Source organism: Exophiala spinifera (assembly GCF_000836115.1).
Source record: "Exophiala spinifera strain CBS 89968 unplaced genomic scaffold supercont1.1, whole genome shotgun sequence".
NCBI classification, from domain to species: domain Eukaryota; kingdom Fungi; phylum Ascomycota; class Eurotiomycetes; order Chaetothyriales; family Herpotrichiellaceae; genus Exophiala; species Exophiala spinifera.
Genome location: NW_015622513.1, coordinates 2738353 through 2763691, shown reverse-complemented (window position 1 = coordinate 2763691; position 25339 = coordinate 2738353). Strand labels below are relative to the sequence as shown.

The 25339-nt window shown below is 51.4% G+C and overlaps 7 protein-coding genes across 7 annotated transcripts; 2 read left to right on the top strand and 5 right to left on the bottom strand.

The window, feature by feature from the left end:
• Positions 1 to 743: 743 nt before the first annotated feature.
• Positions 744 to 3753, bottom strand: PV08_01037 (uncharacterized protein; the record flags this gene model as incomplete). The annotated part of the gene is made up of 2 exons (XM_016375402.1): positions 744 to 3672; positions 3734 to 3753. The coding sequence occupies 2 exons, from the start codon at positions 3751 to 3753 to the stop codon at positions 744 to 746; spliced, it is 2949 nt and encodes a 982-aa protein (XP_016240678.1).
• Positions 3754 to 4738: 985 nt separating this feature from the next.
• On the bottom strand, positions 4739 to 8040 carry PV08_01036 (uncharacterized protein; the record flags this gene model as incomplete). Its single annotated transcript, XM_016375401.1, has 6 exons — positions 4739 to 6069; positions 6118 to 7185; positions 7236 to 7348; positions 7396 to 7698; positions 7779 to 7855; positions 7903 to 8040. 6 exons carry the CDS (start codon positions 8038 to 8040, stop codon positions 4739 to 4741), a joined length of 3030 nt encoding a protein of 1009 aa, XP_016240677.1.
• A 711-nt stretch (positions 8041 to 8751) lies between these two features.
• Positions 8752 to 10142, bottom strand: PV08_01035 (uncharacterized protein; the record flags this gene model as incomplete). Its single annotated transcript, XM_016375400.1, has 4 exons — positions 8752 to 9763; positions 9811 to 9886; positions 9941 to 9990; positions 10042 to 10142. 4 exons carry the CDS (start codon positions 10140 to 10142, stop codon positions 8752 to 8754), a joined length of 1239 nt encoding a protein of 412 aa, XP_016240676.1.
• Positions 10143 to 12669: 2527 nt separating this feature from the next.
• Positions 12670 to 13176, bottom strand: PV08_01034 (uncharacterized protein; the record flags this gene model as incomplete). The annotated part of the gene is made up of 1 exon (XM_016375399.1): positions 12670 to 13176. One exon carries the CDS (start codon positions 13174 to 13176, stop codon positions 12670 to 12672), a length of 507 nt encoding a protein of 168 aa, XP_016240675.1.
• Positions 13177 to 16169: 2993 nt separating this feature from the next.
• PV08_01033 (uncharacterized protein) lies at positions 16170 to 19800 on the top strand (the record flags this gene model as incomplete). Its single annotated transcript, XM_016375398.1, has 2 exons — positions 16170 to 19313; positions 19366 to 19800. 2 exons carry the CDS (start codon positions 16170 to 16172, stop codon positions 19798 to 19800), a joined length of 3579 nt encoding a protein of 1192 aa, XP_016240674.1.
• A 995-nt stretch (positions 19801 to 20795) lies between these two features.
• On the bottom strand, positions 20796 to 21911 carry PV08_01032 (uncharacterized protein; the record flags this gene model as incomplete). Its single annotated transcript, XM_016375397.1, has 1 exon — positions 20796 to 21911. The coding sequence occupies one exon, from the start codon at positions 21909 to 21911 to the stop codon at positions 20796 to 20798; it is 1116 nt and encodes a 371-aa protein (XP_016240673.1).
• Positions 21912 to 22367: 456 nt separating this feature from the next.
• Positions 22368 to 25004, top strand: PV08_01031 (uncharacterized protein; the record flags this gene model as incomplete). Its single annotated transcript, XM_016375396.1, has 2 exons — positions 22368 to 22678; positions 22733 to 25004. 2 exons carry the CDS (start codon positions 22368 to 22370, stop codon positions 25002 to 25004), a joined length of 2583 nt encoding a protein of 860 aa, XP_016240672.1.
• Between the last annotated feature and the right edge of the window lie 335 nt (positions 25005 to 25339).

Below are 25339 nucleotides of genomic sequence, written 5' to 3'. Positions count from 1 at the left end.
GTGAAGTTTCGCAGCGACAGCCTCAACTTTGTAAAGTCTTTAAAAAAAATTCCATTCTGGATTAGTGGCACCACATGATTTAAGTGGGTTGTGGACCGAGCTAGAGCCGGCGGAGAGCCGACTAATAAGCAAGGCTGTACTGTGCGTGCAGCACATACCCAAGTACCTACGAGCAGTGAGTGGTTGGACTTGCAGCAGGATTGGGACGCTTCAACACGACCAGTGGATTTGAATGCGAATCAGACATGGCTCGACTCTTCAAAATTATACAACTGCGGTCATCCGTCACTGAGCCTGTCGGTATAGTTCCACCCTGTGGTGTGTACATCTACCTTCCTACCCCCCTTTGGCTTCCCGTCTTCCCCTTCAGTCCCCCATCTCATTCTCTCAGATCATCTTCGCTTTGACATTCTCTTCGCGAACACGGTCCCTTCAGGTGTCTACATATCTCGATATTTGGCACATGTGATTTATGTGGTCAGCGGTGTGCGGCTCGTGTAAAAGGGTTCGGTCGGATCCGCACCCTTGTCATGGGCGCATACCATGTGGTCTCACGTTACTGCATAACCTGGATACGTAGCATCAGGTTTTCACTGTGTTCACAATCTGTAGGTGAACTAGACTCGGAAATGAATCGCCACAAAACCTTGCTGAATGTCGTGTATGGGACACATGACCTGCCTCCCTCTCTCACGAAATGCATTAAATCTTGTACTTTTCCCTTCTATCGCTCACCCACCTTTTCAATCCAAGACGCCACTCTCACGCAGACCAGCCAACAAATCTGGCTCCAAAAACCTCTTAACATCGACATCCTCACTAAGGCCCTTTCTTCTCCTCGTCTTGAGGACGAAATCGCGAGCAGCCTGCTGGGGTCCGGCCATTTCCAAAGGCCGAATACGAATGCTTTTGTCAAGAGGGTCGCCTGGCACGACGTCCCACCGATCAAAAACAAGTGAAACGCTGGCCGCACCTTGACTGTGAATACGCAGATCGGTCTCGAAGCCAAAGCTGTCAATGACGGGAAGAAGCGCCTTTGCAGCGTACAGAGGCGTCCCTGCGACGGGACCGTCGGAGACGACATGCCCACGTCTCTTCATCAAAACCGTATACAGGCCTGAAATCGAGTCCGCGGGGCCAGTCATATGCACACTGTAAATTGGCTCCATGAGTCGAGGTCCAGCCATCAGGAACGAACTGTATACGGCTCTTCGAGCTGTCGGGATGATCTGTCCGCCACCACGATAGATCGGTTCCGCAGCGAGCTCAGCACCAGTGAGCCTAAACTTGGTGTTGCGGATTGGCTCTTCACAAAGAGGTCCTTCACGCGTACCCCACGAGAAGCCCTGCTTGATGCTCTCTTGGACCGTTTTCAGCAATTTCTTGTCAGTGTTTGATGGCAGGGTATCGTCACAGAGAACATTGGGCCCCATTTCATCAGGTCCGAAAGCCCAGATCGATCTCGCGGCAAGCTTGTCCCATTCGTACTTTTCTTCAAAGAACTTTGCAACACGACGGATAGGATCCCGGATCTTGACAACACCGGCCTCTATATCCTCGGCTATACCGTCATCCAATGGCTCGGCGATCATAGTCAGCTTATTTTTCTTGTTCGGCGTCAAGGCGTAGCACATGATGGCGCTCGTCTCGGTGACCGTCTCGCAGAATCTGGTCACTGGGTCAGAGACTTTGATATCCATCTCGGCAAACAGCGTCCGGAGATCGTGCAAGACACAATCCATGTACAGTTCGCCCGTACCAAGAACAACGTGCTCGCCTGATTCTTCGACTTTTGTTGTGATGAGAGGGTACGATTTATTGATCTTGCGCAACCCCTCGAGCATCTTTGGCAACTCGGACGGGTTAACTGGCTCCACGGCGACCTTGAAAACAGACTCCGTAAAGTGTCGAATGGGTCTGAAAATATAGGCGTCTTCATTACTCGGGAATTTCTCTGCGATGACAGTCGCAGTCTTGACAATCGAATTATCGATTCCAGAAAGCAGGACCAGATTGCCAGCTGGTACGCCCGAAACAGGTATATTATACCTCGAGCAGCCGAGAAAGGTGGCAGTAATCGTCGCGTTGGTTGAGTCTTCCTCATCTTCAAGACTATAAGATTCGCCGAGAACGCGTACAACCTGGTCAGGCGATGCGGTTCCGGACATGATGCGACCGAAAGCATTGAACGTTTTGGCGTCCGGTGAACTGAAAAGCTTCGTGACATGTACCACTAGGGGACCGTCCGAATCACACTTCGTCATAGACTCTCCCACAGCGCCGTCTTGGCTGCCAGTGTAGTAATTGTCCAACATTCTCTTTGCGCCATCGACTGGTGAAGGCACATGCTGTACAATCATGTCTACAAAACCGTCTGCAGGTCCGAAGAACTGCGCACAAACAAGTTTCAGCAGATCCTTGGCATCGGACTTGAGTTGTGACGGCTTCAGCTTGATTCGCAGTGTATCCAGGGTTGCTGCCAGGTCTTCCGGGCTTTCGCTGATGGTATGTGAATAGAGCTTGTAGATAGGTTCGAGGACGAAATTGACAAAGGATCGCTTTGCCCCTTCTTCAACTCCCTTCCGGGTGAACTTTCGACTTTGAGGGTTAAAGAAAATATCTCCCCATAATCTCTTCGCGAACTCCGCGGCGTCAACTTTGGGGTACGTCTCTGCGTACATCTTCGCAAACGACTGCAGAGTGAACACCCAGTCCATGGATGTGCAGGCAAAGGCGACATTGCCCTTCTCCGGCGACAGTCTCTTGCTTTCGCCACGACCGGGGATCGTGTTCTCGATGATGGTGTTAACCTCTTCAACCACATGCTTCAACTTGAAATACGCGTCGGTAGGTGGGATCTTAAGCTCCAGAATCAGACGGTCCATCTTATTCACCACCAAAACCATGGGTAAATCTTCTAGCACAGCGTGCTTGATGACCTGCTCGGTGTTGATTTGAACGCCCTCGACAACATCCACTACCAACACGACACCGTCTACCAGTCGCAGGCTCGACGCGACCTCATCGACAAAATTGACGTGGCCCGGTGTGTCTATGATGTTGAGGATATGCGACTTCCCCCTCGTACCTTGCATAACCAAACTGATCGGCGCAGCCTTGATTGAGACACCGCGTTCTCTTTCCAGGAAATGAGTGTCTGTATATCTGAGCTGCTCGTCTCGTTTCCGACCTATTCTCTTGTCAAGTCTGTCTTGGAGATCGTGGGTCTGCATAACCAGCATGTCCACAAACGCCGTCTTGCCATGGTGTAGATGCCCCGCGACTGCAATATTCCGAATGCCTTCCGGGAAGCTCAGAAGATCGGTCATGAACTCGCGCGAGTAGTACACGGGTGGCAGATCCGCCTCTTGCACTTGAAACTTCTTCTGTGTGACTGGCGCTATGATCGGCTGCGTGAGGGGCTGCGCGTCTTCCTCCTGCACCATGGTCTCGACATCTTCGCCATAAACCTGTTGCGCCGTGGGGTAGTATTGCTTGTCCTCATGTAATATGACGGCGTTCGATGGCGGCTCATCGTCGACTTCCATCAACCCATCCTCGTGGGGTTGTGGCTCGCCGTCCGAGTCCTCGTCGTAGACGTAATTTTGACCATCATCGCCCGCCTCAACGCTCTCTTCGTCGGACACTGCCTCGCCGATAAAATTGCCGAACCTGCACCACAACTCGTCAGCAACCTTTCCAGCCAGACACAGTCTGGAGCAGTAGCACTTACTCGTCGTAGAGGTCGTCCATAATGCCAGAGGAACCTCGTGGGTTGTAGGAGAGTCGCGGCGCAAAAAGTCGAGGAGATCGCTTGCTTCGCTTTTAATTTTTGCGGAGTACTACAAAACTACGGGAGTACGTTGGAGCAATTTGCGGCAGCGGCGCGGTATGACTCGCCGTACACATTCAGCCTCGCTTACCTAAGGCATTCTACCCCCTTTTTTCAACACCACCAACTCCGCATCAGTACGACGTTCGAGATGGAGGAATCTTAACAAACAAACTACATCACCATGAAGATGCTGCGCGTCCTCGACGCCTCACATCATCTGAATCGCACTTTTCCGTCGTTGTTATTTTTTGTTCTCGCCTTTTGGGCTCAGCCTTCCTATTCCCCCATCGTATTCATCGTGTCCAACGCTGCCAACGCGTGCGAACCTGAATAAGTGAAGCACAACAGTAACCTCTTCACCCCTTCGTCGCGCTCAAGAGCCAATCAGCCACCTGGAATAATATGATTGTATATTTATTAAAGATTCCAAATTTTATTCCCAACACCAAGACCCCTAGAGGCGGCCAGATGGTTCAATGGCCCGCGAAAGCGACAATCTGTGCAAGTCGACCCCTCTAGGCGATTCCGATCCCGAGACTGAGCCACTCGCACCGATAGCCCTCTCTCCCAATGGACGTGTTCCTTGTTTGAGGCTTGCCCATCCGAGTTCGTGTTCTGACTTCTCCGAGACCTACGATCCTGTCTAACCAAACCGCCCCCTCCGCGGCCCAAGATTTGCGAGCGCCGATTAACCGACAGATCGAAATCGAAGGATAAAAAATCCCATCCCGGGGTTTCTCCACCGTCAATGGTTAACGACACCATTGATGGTTGGAGTTTTTGTCATTTTCGCAAAATCTCAGTCTTTTGAACTCTCTTAGCATGATAGTTTGCTCCCGTCGCACGGAACACATAAGTCGACTCTACTACAACAACTAGCCATAACTCTCCCGTGATGTTCAACTAGTAAGCACCTTCTCTGGGAGAATACCCCGACTCACCCACGAAGTCCACCTTGCCTAGAGCTGACATAACGGGCGTGTCGCTCTCAAGCCGGAAAATCTCCAGTTTCGCTCCTTCAGGCTGGTGCGCCCACAACGTCAATGCCAACCAATTGGTGCCCTTGTAGTTTAACACGCCCTGTGGAACTGGAAAAGTCGTCTGAGGTCCGATGTGGTTGACGTATTTCCCATATTGGAAGCCGTTGATGTAAAACTGCACCCGATATTGCGCTGGAGGCTGAGTGCTGTTACCGAACTTAAAAGACAACGGCACATCCCAACCTGCCGGAATATCGAGGTCGAATTGCGTACTGAAGAAGCCTACCCCAGCTTCTGAGACGCCGTCGAAAGGGCTGCGCGACTCCCAGTTCTGGCTAGGAGGATTTGGCAAATGCCACCCCTGCCTCTCTGCGTACATTCCTCCCTCGTTCAGCGGCCCACGGGTTCTGTCTCGATAATCTTCGCCACCGAGATTGCCGGTCAACTTCCAGGTGATCGCAGTCTTCTCTTGTCCAGCAAGAGAATAGTCCAAGATACCACGCGGAGTCTTCATTAAATCGCTACCAATGAACCCACTCTCGTCGTAACCCATATGGTCGATTAGGATGCTGAAAACATATGCCTTGCCAGCTTGCAGAGGAGGCAAGTTATATGTGACATTCGTGTTGTTTTGGGTGCTAACACCAGCCCACGAACCAACAAATGTCTGGTTGAGCCATATCGAATGTCCATAGGCCTTTCCTCCGCGAGTGTTGATATAAAGAATCGATTCGTTCCCTTGCGAAACGAAATGGCCACGATAGAGAAGGGAGCCGCTATGGAAGCCATAGTCACTCGCATAGAGGGACGTGGGCGTCGTCAAGTCGCGCCAGGTATTATTCGTCGTCGTGAGGTCAGCGAAAGGCCAGAGCCAATCATCATAGCCAGGTTGAATTTCAGGAAGAGTGTCGACGTACTTCCAGTCGAGGCTGCTCAGAGTAGGCAAGGTGAATTTTGGATCCGCCCAGGTGACGGTTGTAGCCCAATCGCCATTGCTGCTTGTAGTGTATTGTGATGGCTGTCCATTGACAAAGAGTGCGTTCGCCGAATTTGGTACTCCAATCACCTCAATTGGGGTGGTAGCATTAAAATCAGCGGCCAAATATAAGTTGCTGCCTTCGAGGTATGCACCTCTGACCAGATAGCCTGCTTTGACGATGATGGACCCGGCAGTTGTCTCCTTAGAACTAAAGCCTGCAGTTTGTGAATTGCTAGATAACTCTGGCACCCAATAGTTGTACGCCGAATTTCGATCTGTCCGATGTCAACGATGGTGAAGCCTTAACGGCCAATGCCACTTACCAAGTATGAATATCTCCAAATTATCCACCTTGACAATGCGGCGTTGAGGTGCGGTGTCCCAGGCAACAACAGCTTGCGAGCCGCATTTCATTGTGACTCCAGCTTCTGGTCCTTCAACCAATGAAGGCGTAGACGCCGAGGAGATTGAAATCTCGTGGTGTTCACCTGGACCGCCATATACCAGCAGTACTTTCTTTTGACCAAAGTCTTTCCAGGTGAATATCTCTGCAGTCGAGTAGAGAACATTTGTTCCATTGATATCATAATCAGTCACATGAACTTTGGAATCTCGTCCATGGAGAGCTAGGGTGCCTCCAGATTGTGGAACTGTGATGTTGCCAGCACTCGTACGCAGTATCAGTTTGTATGACGTGCTGGCTTGACTCGTATAATTGGCGTGCCTCAAGACATAAAAGGTCGTCACGCTACTGTTGCTCATGAGCGGGGTAACGAGGAGGTCTTTGCTGTCGGTATAAAGTGTAGTGGAGTTGTGCAAAGGGTCCGCATCGAGGTATGCTGGCGAGGCCTTTACAAAACTACCAATCAACTTCAGCTGACTATATTTCTCCCGGTCGACCTGGCGGCCTTCAGCAATGGCGGCGGCGTAGTCGTAAGAAGTATAACCATTTGGATGACCGAGATTGCCCCAGTTCGTGCCGCCGTAGATCATGTAGAGATTCAAGAACTTGATGCCAAAGCTGATATAATTCTTGTAGAAAACCCTCTCGAATTCGCTACCGACGAGGACACCACACTTTTGGAACCCAGGCCCGCCCCAAGGGTCGAAGCTACCGCCCTGTAATTCTGGAATGCTGTAAGGTGTCGATGGACTTTGTCGAAGATGTCTTTGCCAGTAATCCGTAGGAAGCTGCCCTGCCGGCCATATGGTAGGGTTCGCGCAATCAAATCCAAGCGGGTAGTTATCATGTCCATAGATGTCCACGGACCCCTCACCCGTGCCCGGAGTGTTATAGCCATTCGGGGCCCCGTCGTTGCTTAGGAATGGTACCACTACCCCTGCATCACGGGCTTGGTCCTCGACTATTTGCATGTAATTGCCATCAGGTCCTAGTGTTGAAATTAATACTTTTGTCATTAGCCGAGGGACGTGGACCAACCGTCAATACCGCAGCAGAATTTCGAGTATTCGTTCTCTGGCTGATACAGTATGATCGGTCCGCCATTTGTAATTTGAGCTTCGGCAATTGTGCCAGCGACATGACTCATGTAACTGCCACCGCGTCAGTGTATGCACAAGTACGGGGACAGAGACCTTACTTCTCGGTTGCTTCGATATAGCTTGGATCGGAGGTCCTCAGTGTGCCTTTCACCCTTTGAAGCCACCCTGGAAATCCACCGCCTGAAGCCTCGGCGTTTATGTAAGGCCCAGGTCGAGCAAGGAGGTATAGTCCAGCCGAGGTGGCGGCTTCAAAGAATGGTTCAAGGGCGAAAATGCCTCCTGCCGTATAGTTCCCATGCTTGCCTTCGAGAAGAGCCCAGTCGACATAGAACGACACACAATTGAATCCAAGAGCTTTGACTTTCTGGAGGACGTCGAGCCACAACGAGGGAACCGGAAGCCTGTCCGACAATTAGATGGTCTATGCCACTTGCTCCGTATTCCAATGTCTTCATAAAGCATTTCCTGGAAGGCCGACTACCTGAACGGGTGGAATTCCCCGCTGAAGATCATCAGCCGCTCTCCACGCACGAACATCGATGTCTTGTCCCATGTGACCTTTTGATGTCTCAGCTGTGAGGGTACGCTGTATTGTGTTGACATACCAGATCTTGCAACAAAGCCCGTTTCTCAGGATCGCGATGCTCAGTGATTTTGAAATGGCCGAAATCCTGGCTGGGTACAGCGAGTGCCGCCAACTGTGTGGCCAGGAGACCTACGATGGAAGCGCACGCGAGCTTCATTGTTTCAACGTTGCTCGCCAATCAAGAAGTAATGAGGGTGTAAAGTTACAAGGTCTTTCGAGGAAAGATGACCTTGCTCTCCCTTTTCAGGACATGGCCATGGACCATGGTAATACCTCTACCCCAGATCCAATCTTGCGCACTATACCTTCTTTGCACGCAACTCGGTGGCGGGACGAAGATCCCCCACAAGCTTCATATCCTGTGGGACTTTATGCAGACATCTTCCTCGTATAGCAGGTCGATCGACATGCATCTCTGCATCCTTGCTCAGGGTAGCACAAGCTTTTTGAAGCTAGTGGAGGAGCTTTGTAGGTTGACCATCTCTCAGTAAGAACTCTGTATCGTCGCTTGCATCCATAGACAGTGACGATAGCAATAAGGAATGTCGGATCTTGGAAAATCACGCTAATAAGAGGAGAAGACGCGGGAGTTGCTGGTGTTACAATAACAGCCTGTTCGGTCCATCGAATGCCGAACACATAGTCTCGATCTCCATATACACCTACAGGCATGGAGGTACCAAGGAGATGCACGCGATAACATTGGGTTGGATGTTGTTGGAGATTGAAATAATGTGCAGTATTATTGCAGTATTAATTTACTTTTGTAAAACATAGTACAATCCCCTGCTAAAGTACTACCCCTTAAGCGCCTTGTTGTTCCCGACGCTCGCACTGATGTGTCTTTCTAGAGCATACGCAACACACCTTACATCAAAGATTCGATAACAAGGGCACTGGCACCACCACCGCCATTGCAGATGGCAGCGCACCCAATCTTGCCTTTCTTAGCTTTAAGAACACCAAGCAACGTGTTGACGATTCTGGCGCCCGAGGCACCCAGAGGGTGTCCAATGGCAACAGCACCGCCGTGCACATTGACCTTGTCTGCACTCAACCCCAGAAGCTTCATGTTTGCGAGAGCGACAACGCTGAAAGCCTCATTGATCTCGAAGGCATCAACCTGATCTTGTGAGACACCGGCATGCTTGAGGGCCTTAGGAATTGCCAGGGCCGGAGCAGTAGTGAATTTGCTGGGCTCGTGAGCAGCCTCACCCCAACCTAGGATTTTTGCCAGGGGCTTGATGTTAAGTTCTTGGAGCTTGGCTTCCGAGACCAACACAACAGCTGCACCGCCATCGCTAAGGGGCGATGCATTGGGCGCAGTGACAGTACCCTTGTCGGGAATGAAAGCAGGCCTTATTGAGCGCAGCTTGTCAACGTTGAGGTTCTTTGGCTCGTCATCCTTGTCCACTGTAACGCCCGGCTTTCCTCGTGCTCCTGGAAGTTGGATGGGCGCAATTTCAAAGTCAAACAGCCCTTCTTTCTGGGATGCCTGTGCCCGTTGGTATGACTGGATGGCGTAGTCATCTTGCTGTTCTCGGTTGAAGCCATGGTCTTGAGCACACTCTTCTCCTTGTAGACCCATATGTTCTTGCTTCCCATATGCATCGGTCAGACCGTCTCTTAGCACTCCGTCGACCAGTGATTGATTCCCAAATTTCGCCCCCGTGCGCATGTTGGGAAGGTAATGGGGACAGTTAGACATCGACTCAGCACCGCCAGCCACAACGATGTCGGCGTTACCAGTCATGATAGTCTGAGCTCCAAGGACAATAGCTTTGACACTCGACGCGCACACTTTGTTAACCGTTGTGCAGACAGTTGAGTCGTCGAGGCCAGCTCCGAGGGCGCACTGTCGGGCAGGGTTTTGACCAAGGCTGGCGAAGTTAGAAAGCGGTCGGAGGCGGCGTGAGTGAAATATTACTTTGCAGAGAGAACGTTACCGAAGAAGACCTCTTGTACGTCCTGAGGCTTGATCTCGGGCACTCGTTCAAGGGCAGCTACATAGGCCGTTAGTGTGTGATCTGCATCGTGAAGCGGTGAAGGGGCCATACACTTGATAGCATGGGAACCGAGTTGGGGTGCGGTCAGCGAGGCCAGGGAACTGATGGCTGTCAGCAGTGAACGAGAGCGCGCAGTCACTGAGTTCGCTCACCCAAGAAACATGCCCACCGGTGTTCGTGCAGCGGCGACAATGTACACAGGAGGCAGAGAGGGTTTCTGGTGCGGGACACCATTGGAGCCGTTGGTGGCCATGATGTAGAATCGGATGTGGGTTGAGGGAAGGCGAACTTCGTGTGACAGCAGACAGACCAAGAATCAGGAAGCACAGTAGACCACCGAAAGACTACACAGGTAAGAAGAGGTGTTGTAGAGAGAGACTCGTGTTGTCTTGGTATGCTATGTGCTTCCGGCCTGCGGTGTCTCCCTTAACTTTGATTAGTTTTCCCTCCAAAAAATTATTCCCCTCAACTCCAATCGTACGACGCGGATGCTCTTTTAGCCCGACGCCTTGCCGTTTTAGGCTGATAAGATAAGACCTTCGAAGCGACTGCGGCGGCCCCATTGAATAGTTCTCTTCTGTACCTGCAGCAGCGCCTCCTGTCACCACCCCAGCCTGTCATCTTCGTAACACTATCTGCCAGAGAATCCTTGCCATCATTATTACACAGTATCCTCAGCAGCGTGCTCAAAAGACGCTTCTACACTTTTCTGCGCCCTTCTTCGATTCTCGATCATCCAGCGACACACAAATACGGTGGTGCTGCATGTCAGCCACGTCCACCACAATGACGATAGACCACATCCCTTCGGGATGGTTGAAAAAGGCGAGGCAACCTTGTGAGATAAACCCTTCACATGTAGAGCAGAATAAAATAAAGAAAGATGCGAACACGAGTTACTCACGTCCTCAGTCAGACGAAATGCTATGGTAGCTCGGGACTGCTTTCAAGTGATGTTGTTGCTGTTGGGACTATCCACCTGACTGAAGGATCCCACCGCTGAGCTCTCTGTTCCAATTTTGGCCATGTCTTGAAGCTCCATCAGGACCTCCGGACGGAGTAGATCTGTCTATGTCTATCCCGCGTGGGGGTTCAATCAGGGGAGCTGCTCTCGCCTTCCTCCGCGGTGGCTCGCCCCGGTCGAAGCATTCTCCGAGAGGAAGTGCCATAGAAGAATCTCCTTACCTGAGAGGAGGCTTGACCACGTCTTTTCCGTCGGATATGGTAGGCATACGAGAATCCTGGTCTGCTCAACGAAGCTTCAGATGTTGTTACATGAAGGACTCATCACGACCAAACTCTGTCACGCACAATAACATTGCCATGGAAGCTTGATTTTGTCTGATCGTGCTCGAAACTCCGTAAGCTGTCACAAGGAGAAGGATTCTCAAGGCTCAGAGAGCGCCGGACTCGTGTTGAGGCATGATGGCTCACGCCTTGGAATCAACCTCGACGGTTGTTCCTCTTCAAGCTCTGTCTTTCCGCCGTCAACCTTCTGCTGACGCACTTGATGCCGCATCCCTGTACCACACCGATGCCCTTCAACTTACTCAGCTTGACCACCTTGGTTTAGGCTCGTTCAGCTGGCGAATAGTCAGAAGAAGTCGATGCTCTCCAGCGTCTTACCCGCGGTCTCTGGGTAGAAAACCCAGAAAACGAAAATGCTGGCCCAGTTGAAGATGCAGAAGTCGAATTGATGCAGTGGGCAAGCACGAGGTTTGTCCTTTGCCACAGATATCTACCATCCTAGCCGAGGTCCAACGACGTTCAGACGAATTGATTTTGGGGACGGAAAACGGTTTGCTGTCTGGTACTAGAAGGAGAAGAGTTTCACTACCCTAGTGGACATCTGGAGGATGACCCGGGCTTGGGCAAGAAATCGCCTCTGAATGACGGCAATGGAGACTGTCAAGGCAGGTTCTGGGGCGGCTAGATGATTGGGATGTTCGGAGCCGACGAGACCGGAAAAAGCTCACCATATCGTCTCGAGTCTAATCTTTGTCTTCATCCTATACCGGACGGTGTATCGATTGCGAACGGCCAGGCCTCGGATCCGCCCACCACTACCATGTACTTTGCAATTTCACATGATTAAACGGGGTAGGCTTTCGGCCTCGACGCAATGTCCGGCTCCAAAAGCAACAACAGACCTCCTATGTCGGCGAGGTCAAAGCCGTCTCGGATGGTCTTGCGGTTGACGTTAACGGCAATGTCTGGCTTGCGTTGTGGTATGGTTTTGCCGTCCTCCAGCTATCGCCGGAAGGGGAGGTAGTTCGAAGAGTAACTTACCAGTATCTCGTGTCACTTGCCCTGGTTTCGGCAGGCCAGATTTTGATGAGCTATCCATAACCTCGGCAATGTCGAACCCTAAGAAACCAGAAGGTATCGAAGGCTGCGGAGTCCGTCTCAAGGTCGGAATTAGAGGTCAACCGAGGAATAGGTTCCTGATGGGAACGAGCGCGGCTGCATACGACAAAAGGGCTTCCTTCTAAAACAAGGACTGTCTGATCTTTGTCCCGGCTGTGCAGAAACACAAACAAAGACGGAGATGTAAATCGCAATATCGAATCTGATTGGAAATACCTGAGTGATAGCTCCTCGGCCTCACAACCATTACATCAAGGCCAAATCCAACGCAAAAACCTCCTCTCCCGTGAATCAGGGGAGCTTGTAAACCATTACATGCCGCCAAAGGTACGCAGGATAGGTTGTGGGTCACTCCATCAGCGTGACGAATTAGTATCGTTGTCCATGATCTCGAGACTGATGCAAGAAGCGACTCACGCGTGCTTGACGTCGAGTTTGGGTTCAGCAATCTCCGAAAAGCCTTTCTTTGGAGCCCTGATCTTCAACAAGCCAGCCTCCAGCGTCACGCTGACATTCTCAACATCTGATGGGAAGTTGATATATCTTCTGAAAGGTCCGATTCTTCTTTCTCCCACCAGCAGGTGTATTCCGTCTACGTTCGGCTTGTCCTTTTCTTCCTCCACGTCGGCGTTTTCGGGCGATCCATAATCAGGGCGCGAGATACCGCCCGTCAAGAGCAGTGACCGCGAGCCAGTCCAAGCGACTGTCACTTCATCTGGTTTCTTGATCCCCGGAACTTCCACATCAACCAAGTACTCCTTGATAGCGTCGCGGAAATCCACGTCTGGTTGGTTGGGGTGGTCCTCTGGCCTGGGATGTCGGCGGGCCAGATATTGCATCAGGCTCTGATGTTGATGGTGACGTTCATGGAGGTTGTCCACTAGGGGTGGTGGCAGATCATAGTAGTATGCGTATGCCATGGCTTTGGAGGGTGAAGTCGAATTTGGTTATAAGGAGATGGCTGAGAGTGAACGAAGCGTGGTCAAGGGCAGTAGGGCCTAGCGCTTTGAGGTTATCGAGATGAAATTCGAATGATTTATTTTGACGCGGTTTTTGGTCAATGGATCTGGATGTTCAAGAACAAGAACTCCAGCGAGGGAGAGGCTTCTTATATTCACGGCGGCGTTTATGCAAGTCCCCTCCTCGCGCAACCAAGGGACCTGGGAGGGCAGGCTTGAAGCTGCAAATCCAGCGACACTTTAGGTCGCGAAGCACGAGCTCGAAGACTAGCTCATCATCGTATGTGCGGCCGGTATTTCTCGCGGTCGCATGACATGCCAATCAGTAGCTTCGGTTGAGGTCCCCGTGAGCCTGGAAGTGCCGGGGGAGACCGACGAGAGGGTCCATCTCCAACATCGGTAAAGGGTAGACGGCTTCGAGAGCGTCAACGACAGGAGAATCAATGCGGAGGAGCTGCGTCCGGTGATGTGTCATTGGACGAAGATGAGTCAAGGAAGCTCACATCATCAGGAGATGTTGAAGCCAGCGAGGCCGAAAAACGCGCAAGTGGTTTGATGTGGTAATTTTGGTCCACAGAATGTGACACAAAAGACGAGAGTATGTTCCGCGACGTTCTCTGCACCACTCCAGCACTTTCATCATGTCATTACAACACATTTTCAAAATAATTACATTGCCGATTCTAGATACTGTCCAAATCCTCGCTTCATGTCCATCGCTTCCTGGCCATCTTTGCCCATCCAATGTGCATCTTTCCTTCTCTCCCCGTGTTGTTTTCTAGATGGTGTCGAAGTCCATCTCCGTTCGAAACGCTCTAGTCTTGGCCGAGGCATATTTTAACTTGCGAGTCAAATGATCATGATGTGGAACGATCATGGCGTTCCGCGGTGTAAGGCGAGGGCCGGATAGTCTCGTACTCCTGACCTCTTCCTGATGGCATTCAGGCCAAGCGCCAACTCGAGCTCATCAACTTATTTACGCTTGATCACTTTGGATCCTGACAATGTATTTTCTCGATTGAGATTGGGCGCCTTCTCCACGTGTTTCGTTTCCGAGGAAATGGTCTTAGAATGGATCTGCTGGAGCTCTGGGGTTCATTGCCACAATGGACCAGAATTGCTGAAAGGGAACTCCTATAGCTTCTGGCTTGTCTCACTGGTCAATGGCAACTTCCAGAGCCCGGAAAGCCGGTTCTGGGGAGAGACGCATACATGAAGCTCCATGCTGAAGGGGTTTCGACCCCGATCATTTTCTCCGGCCTAAGCACTTACAGTCACAGACATTTCTACCCCCGCACTCAACAGTAGACAACTGATATAACTAGGTGACTGGCTGCATCAGGTAAGGGGCCGGGCATTGGGTATGGCCAGCGTATACTTAATTAGATTTCGCAAGGATGGCGACTCGCAACTGACCCGGAAGCCCGCGTCATATTTCTTCTGGTCGACGGGCGTTCCCTCGGTGATAAACTCCAGAACTTGGGTGATGACTACTATAATGTCGACGTGATGCCATCACATCGAGGGGTATCGGCACCAAAGCTTGACGGACTCGACGTCGATACGGGTGGCCAAAGCAAGAAGCAGCAGCAGCTTAAGCAACGTTGTTCCGCAAGGCATCACGGGTCGGCTCCTCTTGGAGATCTTCCAGGGGTTAGGCTTGAAGGCGTAAAGCTTGAGCGGATCGACGAGACTGTGATCTTCATATGGGGAAATTTTCTGAGCGCCACTGGTCAGATTTTGACTCCATTGCAGACCTCATCAGTATTTCGATGAGGTCGAAGCAGGTCAGCTAAAGCCACTCCCCAGGAACCGACAAGTGTCGTTCGAGCGTTCGATGATATCCTCGACCAAAGTCCAGACGCAAACACTCGAGGCCGCAGACCAAGATGGTATTCGGTTGCCCAAGGTCCGGAAGCTGAGGAGGAGGAATGAAGAGCTGCCGAGGCAGAATAGCGGATATTTGTGCTTCGGGGCCACGTTAACTGGTAATGAGAAGGCTTTGACTGAGTCTCGTAGCTGTCAGTTGCTTTGCACACCCGCGACATCTTCCAGACCTTGGAGGGACTATGATTGGAGCCTTCTGCACCATGAATGAGGGCTCAGCGTCGCCGTCACAGCCTGTGACTGCGCCGTGGCATTGGACTCGACCACCTGCCTTGCGCAGGGGGAGTTGTATGGCAAAGTTCATTTATCGTTCCAAGTTGTTCATTCTTCATCACCACAGTATCAAATCGATATTCATCGGTGGCCCCAAGCTGAAGCCTCTGGAGGCTCGGAGTTGCTCCTTGCAAAGGGCGCTTGGCCCGACTTAGAGAGCGAACGTGTCCAGCCAATTAGCGTGAAGCCTGCTAATTATACCTGCTGCACTGCACGGCACCTCATCTGACAACTCAAGCCACCATATACTCTATTACCTTTCACTCTTCATCGTACTATCTTCAGACTATTGTCGGCAGCGCCATCACCTTTCTTGAGAACAAAGACAACGCGTTCGATCGCCAAATTCCTCCTTTTGCAGACCTGCTCCTTCTTTACCCCCAGCCCTGATCACCCATTTCCCAAAGAAGACTCCTGCATCATCAGTCGCGCCGCCGTGCAAGCAGATTAGCCTCCGAGGTATTGGAAGAGACTCTCAAAGGCCCTCACAAGCCCGATCCTGTTGAGTTGTCGCTTCAAGTACGAACAGCACAGACCGGCGACATTTCCACTGAACACACCGCCCATCCTCGTCGCCTCACCCTCGCCGGACTTGCGTTTCACCTTCATTGCATCTGCAGTGGTCGCAAACAAATAAAGGAACTCAGAAGATCACATATCAGAACTTGAGGGATTCACATCAACACCGATACTTCTGTGCACCAGAGCCGCGGCTGCTGGGAGTCATCTTTGTCGAATGTTTACCCAGTTGATTCAGGAACATACATGCAAGACAAGTCGAGCAGTGACTTAGAATGGCGGCTCCGCTTGAAGGGCTGCCCCAGGGGAACCCTGGAACAACAAGATACACAATAGGCGCTCCGCGCCAACAAAATGAGCCCCTGCAGCAGACTTCCTCAAATGGGACGAGCCAGAACAATGCGTATGGGCAGACTCAGGCAAATGGAAACGCAAATGATACTTCATATGATAGCGACACAAGATATTCTACCGAAAGCCGCACTGGCAGAAAGAGATCACGAGGTGGGCGTGGTGGAAGTGAGAGGAGTAGATCGAGGACGAATGGCAGTTCTGGCAAGTCGCCTGGCGCTGCGCAGCGTACGTGCAAGAAGTGCGGCGAGCCATTGACTGGTCAATTCGTGCGCGCTTTAGGGGGCACATTTCATCTCGATTGTTTCAAGTGCGCCGACTGCGGGCAGATTGTCGCCTCAAAATTCTTTCCTGTCGATGCAGATGACGGATCTGGACAATTCCCACTCTGTGAGACAGACTACTTTCGCCGACTGGACCTCCTCTGTTTTGAATGCGGCGGTGCTCTTCGAGGTTCCTACATTACAGCGCTGGACCGCAAGTACCACATCGAACATTTTACATGCTCTGTGTGTCCAACAGTATTTGGGGCTCAAGACAGCTACTACGAGCATGATGGGAAAGTGTATTGTCATTTCCACTATTCCACACAATTTGCACAGCGATGCAACGGGTGTCAGACAGCAATCCTCAAACAGTTTGTCGAGATCTTCAGAAATGGACAAAATCAGCACTGGCACCCTGAATGCTACATGATCCACAAATTCTGGAACGTGAGGCTTTCTCAGAGCGGAACAGCCCCTGAGAGGAAAGATATTAACGCGCCAGTTACCGAAGATGAGCGCGAACAAGTCAAAGAAGATGAGGAAAAAATGGAGGACAAGGTTTATCGCATATGGAGCACTCTGTCCACCTTTGAAGAATCGTCTGCCTCCTGCATCTCCGACATGCTCTTGCACGTCAGCAACGGTGTCTACGTGGATGGAGTTATTGTCGCTAGGAAATTCATCTGGCACGTTGACATTCTTTTCGGGGCAATCGACACACTTTCGATATTGGTCACTACTTCTGGTCTCAAAGAATTGGCATATGGAAGAGAAGCAAAGCTGCTCTGCAAAAAGGTGGTGGCATTCTTTACGCTGCTCTCGAAAACTCAAGAAACTGGCGTGCGAAAGCTTGGAGTTACGCAGGAGCTTTTATCTTTGGTTACTGGCTTGGCTCACTACCTCAAGCTCCTTATTCGTATCGGCCTTCAAGGGGCGCTGAAATTAGAGAGGGAACGCGGATCGCCTGAAGGGCTACACGCATTCTTGGACGAACTTGCAGACCTTGAAACTATCAAGGAGCAGGAGATGAAGTCGCTCGACCTATCGGAAAGCGTGGCAGGGCTTGCAAGTCAAGAATCAGACTGCTGCTCGGCGTGTATGGAACCTATCGACGATGAATGTGTCATGATCTACGGACGGCGTTGGCATGCAAAGCCGCCGCACCTCGCCTGCAGTGTATGTCAGCGCGACCTAACTACCGACCTCCAGTATGCAGTCTACAGTGAAAAGGAAGATAAAGTGTACTGTGGAGACCATTCCCGACGAGTGCACGATCCAGTGTCAGGATTTTCGCATGTCACCAAGCTCCAACAATATGTTTTCCTGCTCCGAGTCGCATTGGCAAGACTCCTAGAGGTCCTCAAGTCTGGCGGCACACTACCACACACTTCTGACGATCCAAATTTGACTCCATACAATACTATTGAAGGCCACCGAGTATCGCCGACCGGAGAGAAACTGGCTGCTCAGCCAAAGATGGGTTCACGCTCTCGATCCTATGCTGGGGCATCTAGTCATCAAGAGGAATCCTCCCTAGAACAGACAGTTGGCGAAATGAAACGTTTAAGATCCACCCGAAACGAGCGAACTCTTTCTACGACCTTCCGAAAAGCTCGCGAGTCAAGAGTGCTGTATGGACCATCAGGAGCTCGTCCCGGGTCTGAGGGAGGAGATGATCCGGATGGTCGCGGTCGCGGTAACTTCCAGATTGTTGAAGAACGAGACGTCGATGGTAGGATGAGGCCGGAGTTGAGCTTTGGCAACCAAGATGGCTTGACCCTCGATGATATCCCCAGGATTGTAGCTGCTGAACAGGCAAAAGAGCAACGACCCAATGCATTCCGCCACGCGGGCACGAACCTTATTGGACACCGAGGCAATGAGCCGAGACTAGTCAACGGCCATCAAAGAGGAGCATCGGCCGGTAATGACCTCCTAGCAGGTGAGCCTAGCCCGCTGCGGACCAAGGGATACTTCTCGGAATTGTCGGCTCTTGAATACTTCATCGTTCGACACGTTGCGGTTCTTTCCATGCAACCACTCTTAGAAGGAGAATACACCTTGGAAGATCTGCTTGGCCTGATTGAGACCAGGAAACAAACATTCTGGGGCAAGGTCAGTCGTGCCTTGCGCAATGATGGCAAGACCAAGAAGAAGGGCATTTTTGGTATCCCACTAGAGACTCTTGTTGAGCGGGAAGGTGCAGAGTCGACCAACGGAGTTGGTCCAGGAGCCCTGAGAGTTCCTGCAATTGTTGATGATTGTGTCTCTGCGATGAAACAGATGGACATGTCAGTCGAAGGTGTTTTCCGCAAAAATGGCAACATCAAACGGCTGAAGGAAGCTTCCGAAGCAATCGATACAAACCAAACGCCAGATCTCAACCGCGAGAATCCTGTGCAAGTGGCAGCGTTGTTGAAAAAATTCTTGAGAGAAATGCCAGAGCCGTTGTTGACATTCAAACTCCACAAACTTTGGATCACTTCTCAGAAGATTGTTGACGAGGAACGTCGGAGACGAGTCTTACACTTGACATGTTGCCTGATGCCCAAAAGTCATCGCGACACTATGGAGGTGCTCTTCTCTTTCCTCAAATGGGCGGCCTCATTCTCGCAAGTCGACGAAGAGTCTGGGAGTAAGATGGACATTCACAACCTGGCTACTGTCATGGCTCCGAACATCTTGTACGCAAAGGAGAAATCGCCCAATGCTAAACAGCCCCACGTCCCTCAAGTCGATGAAAGTTTCCTGGCTATCGAGGCCGTCAATACATTGATCGAGTACAACGACTATTTTTGCCAGGTATGAAGCCATACTCCTCTAATCTAAGTATATGATTCTGACTCATATATAGGTACCGGAAGATTTACAATCTATTCTGTCTGACAGTAGCCTTCATGCTGGCACTGCAGAGATTACTACCAAGGAGATATTGTCTAGATATGGTCACATTGCCAAGGGCCAAGTACAGAGGCAGACAGTTCAACCAGCAGATGCCCCTATTCGCAGTCCTGTTTCAGCTTCGAATTCCATCGGACCTGTGGCCACACGCGTTGATGTTGATCCTTCTCAAGCGACGGCTTGGCAAAAGCAGAGCTCTGTCCGGCCTGTACAGAACACAAGCACGGCGGCATCTGGCCTTCACAATGACTTCAACTTCAGCGCTCCAAGCAGCCCTTATGTCAGAGATCGAGCTAATAGTTCCGGAAGTGGCGGGAGCCATGGAGGCACGCCTTCTGGAAGACATAGCTTCCAACCCAGACCTGGCCAGATGGGGATCGCAGGCTGATCAGTTTTCCCCAACATTCGAACAGAGATTCAGCATGTTGTGGCGTTTTTTTACCATTGTGGGTTATGGCCGGTCGCTCAGGGTTCTATTTCAAGGGACTAGAGGGATGGTCCTTGTGCAGCTACCACGGAGAAATCCGTGGAAACCATTAAGCTGTGCACTCATTGCGAGAACGAACTTGACGACACTTTTTTTCTTTTGTGCATTGCTCTTAAGAGCTCAAGAGTCATATCTCGCCGCAGAATGCGGCATTCCTAAAACTCTTGCAACATTGATTTTCACTTCTTGCTGGCATCATGGCGGCCACGTTGAGCACCGCATACGGTATGCGGTGCACCTTCAGAAGGCGAACCTGAAATTTCGCAAAACCGTTTTTCAAAACAAAAATCCCTCGCATACTGGACTTGAGCGCCAGTTTCGTTTCTTCAAGCACCAGAATCATGGTTGTTTATTTGTTGGATTTTTACTCTTGGATGAAATCTGAGAGATGTTGGATATCGTGGTCAGATAGCCTCGGAATGATATGGCAGATTGAGCGGCGAAGGAAAAATTGCACACGTTTGCTACTACTCGGCGTCTCATCTTGAGGTACCTGCAACGATCTGTTGAAATATTTACGCAACAACAAACTTTTCTCTCACCCATGAGCCATCGTTATCATACGACCCGTCAAGAATTAATGGCTATGTCTACACCTGACGGCCTCGTGCGTACACGAGTGCTGGCCAGAACAAAACAGAAGTAAGTTTGGTTCCTTGGGGCGAGGCAACTGAACCCATGCCAAAAGTTCAGGGAACGTAGTGGGAGGACTAGATCTAAATTACGCGGACGAGGCACGAGGCTTTCCGTATTCATCAATTCCAATTCTTACTCTACGTTCAATAGTCTTGGTCTCTCACGAGAGTCTTTCGAGATCAAAACACCTTCCTGGATCGCTGGATCAATTCAAAGATAGGCAAAATTTACGGCCGTTGAGTCCATTATGTGCACTGTTTCTACTGATTGCCTAGCATTTTGTCCATGACCCTTCCTAGCCTCGCTACTGCATCATCCGAGATTTGATAATGCACTACCAGTCTGCCCCCGTTAGCCTTGATGCTCTCTGTGGCGGCAAGCTCAGCAAACTTTTCAGCAGAGTAGCCCGCATGGTTGATGTCAAGCCACACCATATTGGTCTCAACTGGCTTTGCGAGTTTTCCACCTTTGCTCTGCCACATTTCTGCAATCTTGCGGGCCTGGACATGGCTCGCTCTTAGCTTCCCGCCCTCGCCGCGCGGGCCTTTGCCGAACGTCTCATCCACGGCAACGCGTGCCGCAGCAGACAAGACGCCTGCTTGCCTCGTGCCTCCGCCGAACATCTTGCGTATGCGCCTCGCGTGGGCGATAAAGGCCTTCGAACCAACGATTATGCTCCCGATTGGAGCCCCGAGGCCCTTTGAGAAGCAGAGGCTCACGCTGTCGAAACAGGTAGCGAAATCGGATAGGCTTCCCGCGTCGGCGGCGACAGCCTCCCAGATGCGGGCGCCGTCGAGGTGCATTTTGATGCCGTGTTGGCGGGCAAACGTAGAGATCTTTCGGACTTCCTCGAGTGGCATTATCATACCGTCGAGCGTGTTCTCCAAAGAGATGACGGTCGTAGGACAGGCGTGCACGTCAGCGGAGAGAATGGCATTCTCCTGAACGTCCTCGAGTGTCAGGTGGTGGTTGTTGGATGGCATGATGGCGATGAGCATTGCGCCTGAGAGGGTCGATATGCCGCCAGCTTCGTAGTTGAAGATGTGGCCCCTCCGGTCACACAGGACCGAGTGTGGTGGGTGTGCCAGGTGTGTGCGGAGGGCCACCTGGTTGCCCATGGTCCCGGACATGACCAGGAGAGCTGCTTCATGGCCCGAGAGAGTAGCCACGTGCGCTTCGAGGTCGTTCGTGGTCGGGTCTTCGACAAAAACGTCGTCCCGGAGCGTGGTGTTGGCGATGGCGTTGAGCATGGACTCCGTGGGCGTCGTCAGTACGTCACTGCGGAAGTCATAGGACGCGGGCCCGGGCTGGTGCCAGGCGTTGAAGGCCTTCTCGGTCGTGGCATTCGCGTTGGATGCTTCGATTGATGGTGGCATTCTGAACCAAGCGGAGTGGTGCAAGTATCTATATGTAGAATGATTAGAGGCGGGAATAAGAATGTGTTGAGGTTGGACAATTCGGAGAGCCGTTCGAGGTATTAGTGCAGCCATGTCTATATCAACCCGTAATTTATTGTCACTTCCCCAAACCTGTATGAGTCCTCCTCTGCCGTCTGTATCCTGAAGGGCGCGAAGGGGTGGAGCACACGGTGCAGCAGGTGTTCGTATTCGTATTCGTATTCGCACAAGGGGCACATTTCGTGATTGACTCTCTGTTGTGCACGGCGCGACTGTGCGCGTCCCGCGTTTCCAAACCACTTTATTCGGTCCCAGAACTTTGGACCCGTGTCAGTCATCAAAGTCTTTAGGCGGCATCTTTCAACCACCTCAAAGTCAGGTTTCTGCCTCGCGTGCAGGCTGCACAATCTCAAGCGAGTCACGACCACAAACACCATGGCACCGTCATCACGACGTGTATCGCAAGCACCAGCACCTAATGTCAATCTCTTCTGCTCTCAGTGCGACACCCAGATTGGGGTGTTTGTGAATGAGTGGATCCGCCTTACCTCTTCTTATGTCCATCCCGCGCACCCAGGCAAGCATTTTGGGACAGAGATTGGAAACAAGACACAGGTCGTGCCAGATGGCGTCTTTCAGAAAGCAGTCCAAGGATGCACTTTGGCTGAGGTCTTTTGCAAGAAATGTTCGGCTGCGCTAGGTCAGTTTTGTAAGGCTGCGCCGACACCACAGCAGCGGCGATTGCAGTATGTATCTGTACCGTGGGTGGGCGGATGTCTTTCCTGCTGACATGGGGTCAGGGACGAGTACTTTTACAAGTTATCAAAGACCTATTTGAAGGACAATGAAACGAATACCATCGTCGATGCCGTCTTTGGCTATTCGGGAGACATTGTCCAACCCAGAAGCGTCAGGCCTACCAATCCCCCTCGATCCGGCGTGCCTCCCCTTCCTCGAGGGTCGCAAACTCCAATGCAACGCTCCCCAGAATCGAGTTTGTCCGCCTTGCAGTACTCGGAGTCGCAAGTGCAGCCCTACCACCCCTCGCCACTCAACAATGCTTCCTACCTGGGCACACCCACTCCGAACGACATGGAAGATCGAACGACTTTAGAGGCCAGGATGAGGGCCCAAGATGAGAAGATCGCAGTCCAAGATCAGAAGATTCAACAGCAGGATACACAGGTTAGACTGATGGCAACGCTTCTGGAGACTCTCCGAGGCACTTTGGACGATCTCAGGACCACAATGCGTGAGATGCAATCGCGCGATGCGATCATGCGTAATGAGAAAGCATATCCCAATGGACCCGACAACATCCCAAATTTACCTTTTCAAGATACGAGGAACGCCTCATCAAATGAGATCGATATCGATCGGCTTCGGGCTGAGAACGCTGCCATCAAGGCGAGGCTTGAAGGGCTCGAGACGGCTAGAGATCGTCCTTGGAAAGACAGCGACATCACCACCGTGCTAGGCAAACGCAAAAGACGCAGCAGTGTAACGAAATCACGAGCCCCAACTAACTCGGACAGCACAGATCGATATGCCGATCCATCTTGCCGACAAGAGTCCTCTTTCATTCAGATGCCAACTCCCCAGTCCAGCAACTCTGTCGAAAACCATTCGATTGATGAATCGAGTGTCTCACGGAGTTCTAGTCCCTTCGAGGGGTTATCTGAAGTGGCTTTACAAAGAGCTTCACAGGCGAGTGAAGAGCTTGGGTCGATCGCGCAACATGCTTGTGCCCCTCCGGCGCAGGATGGGAGATCCCAGGTCGAAAAGCGTTCTGATTTCTCCGACCAATCTATTGTTGACCCTGAGAGTAACGTTCCTCCAAGAAATGTGACTCGCTCTATCCGCGCAGCGGAAACATCAGACGCAGCTGCATCTCCAACGGTCCATGCTTTGCATGAGTCTCACAGGAAACTCTCTGGACTTCAAGATATCGGCCCAAGTGTGCATGTCAACCCGGAAAATTCGGCATCTTGCCCACAAAGCACTGATATTGTTATCGGCGACCTCGAGACATCGACCACACAACAGCCAGGAGCAGACAATGTCGAATTCAGTGATGAAGACAACGAAGGAGCGATCGAATTGCAGAATCCCAAGAGTTCAACTGCGCAAGACACTCAAAATCGGGTTGGATCTGTCATTGATACGAAAGCCAGAGCAAATCAGGATGCACAGATCTCCCAGGCAGATCCCTCCGAGGATGCTTCAGAAGTGCAACAAGAGCAGCAGGTGCAACCTCGGACCACAAGATCGACGGCAAGCAGACAAGTTGCAGACCCTACTCCTGAAGCTGTTACACCAGATGGCTCAGAATTGAAAAAGCGACCAGGTAGTAGAAGGACTTCAAGAAAATCCACTGAAAGATTCGCTGAAGGCCGGAGTGTTGCTCCTGAACCTGCAATACCTAAAGTCGTACGCCGTCGTTTACCCCCCGAGCCATTTGATGTTACGACCCCAACATCTTATGACGAAGAACTGTCTAGAAAGAGGGCCAAATTGCCTAAACCCAAAGTCCAATACACGACTAAACTGTTAAACATTGAGCTTAAAGAACTTGGGCTTGACGAGTGGATCGATAAGGATAGGAAAAATCCGGAATATCGCGCTGCCGTCGCTGAGGCAAGGAAACGCCAGCGAGAACTCAACAAAGCGGCCAAATTGATGAGCTATGGACTTGGTGAGAATGGCGAACCTCTACCTACACCTTCCAATCCGGGATGGCAGCGCTCGTTATCTCTTGATGAAGCCTTCAAAGAAGCCACAGATGCGTTGGTGGTCAGTGGCACCCCTGGGCTGAAGAGTGGAATCAGGGATGAGCAGCCTCTCCAAGTCGGCGTGCCCCATCCTCAAGCCGACCCCTATGGATCGGCTAGGTCCCAAAACCATATGGTCGAGATTTTGCCAGTGGCCAACTATGTAGGCAATCGCCCTACTCCAGCTATACAGCAGAACTCGTCAGTACCTGATGTGGTCGTCCCGAATACCGCGAGAAGGCAGCGAGAAGAGGAGATTCGAAGACGCGACCAAATTGCCAAGGCAGCCATGGAGATGTGACTCTGGGACGCTCAAGGGTCAAGCGTTTTTGTAAGTGGCCGTTCTGACTCGGTGCTGCGAGTGCTGTCACCATGCCAGGGATAGGACGACTGCGAATGGTACGATGTAAGAATCACGAAGCATTGAGCCGACGACTTGCACAATGAGGACTGGAGGATACCTGTACCTGTCTGTAACTTTACTACTCCTTAGTAGAGTTATGTTGGATGTTGTGTCACATTGGTAGTTGAGGACGGAGTGCCGTAGATACTCTGATAGATAAAGATGCAGCCTCATGAGGTGCCCTGATGGGTGCCCTGATGGGCCATGGACTGCTTAACGAGCAAATGTGCATG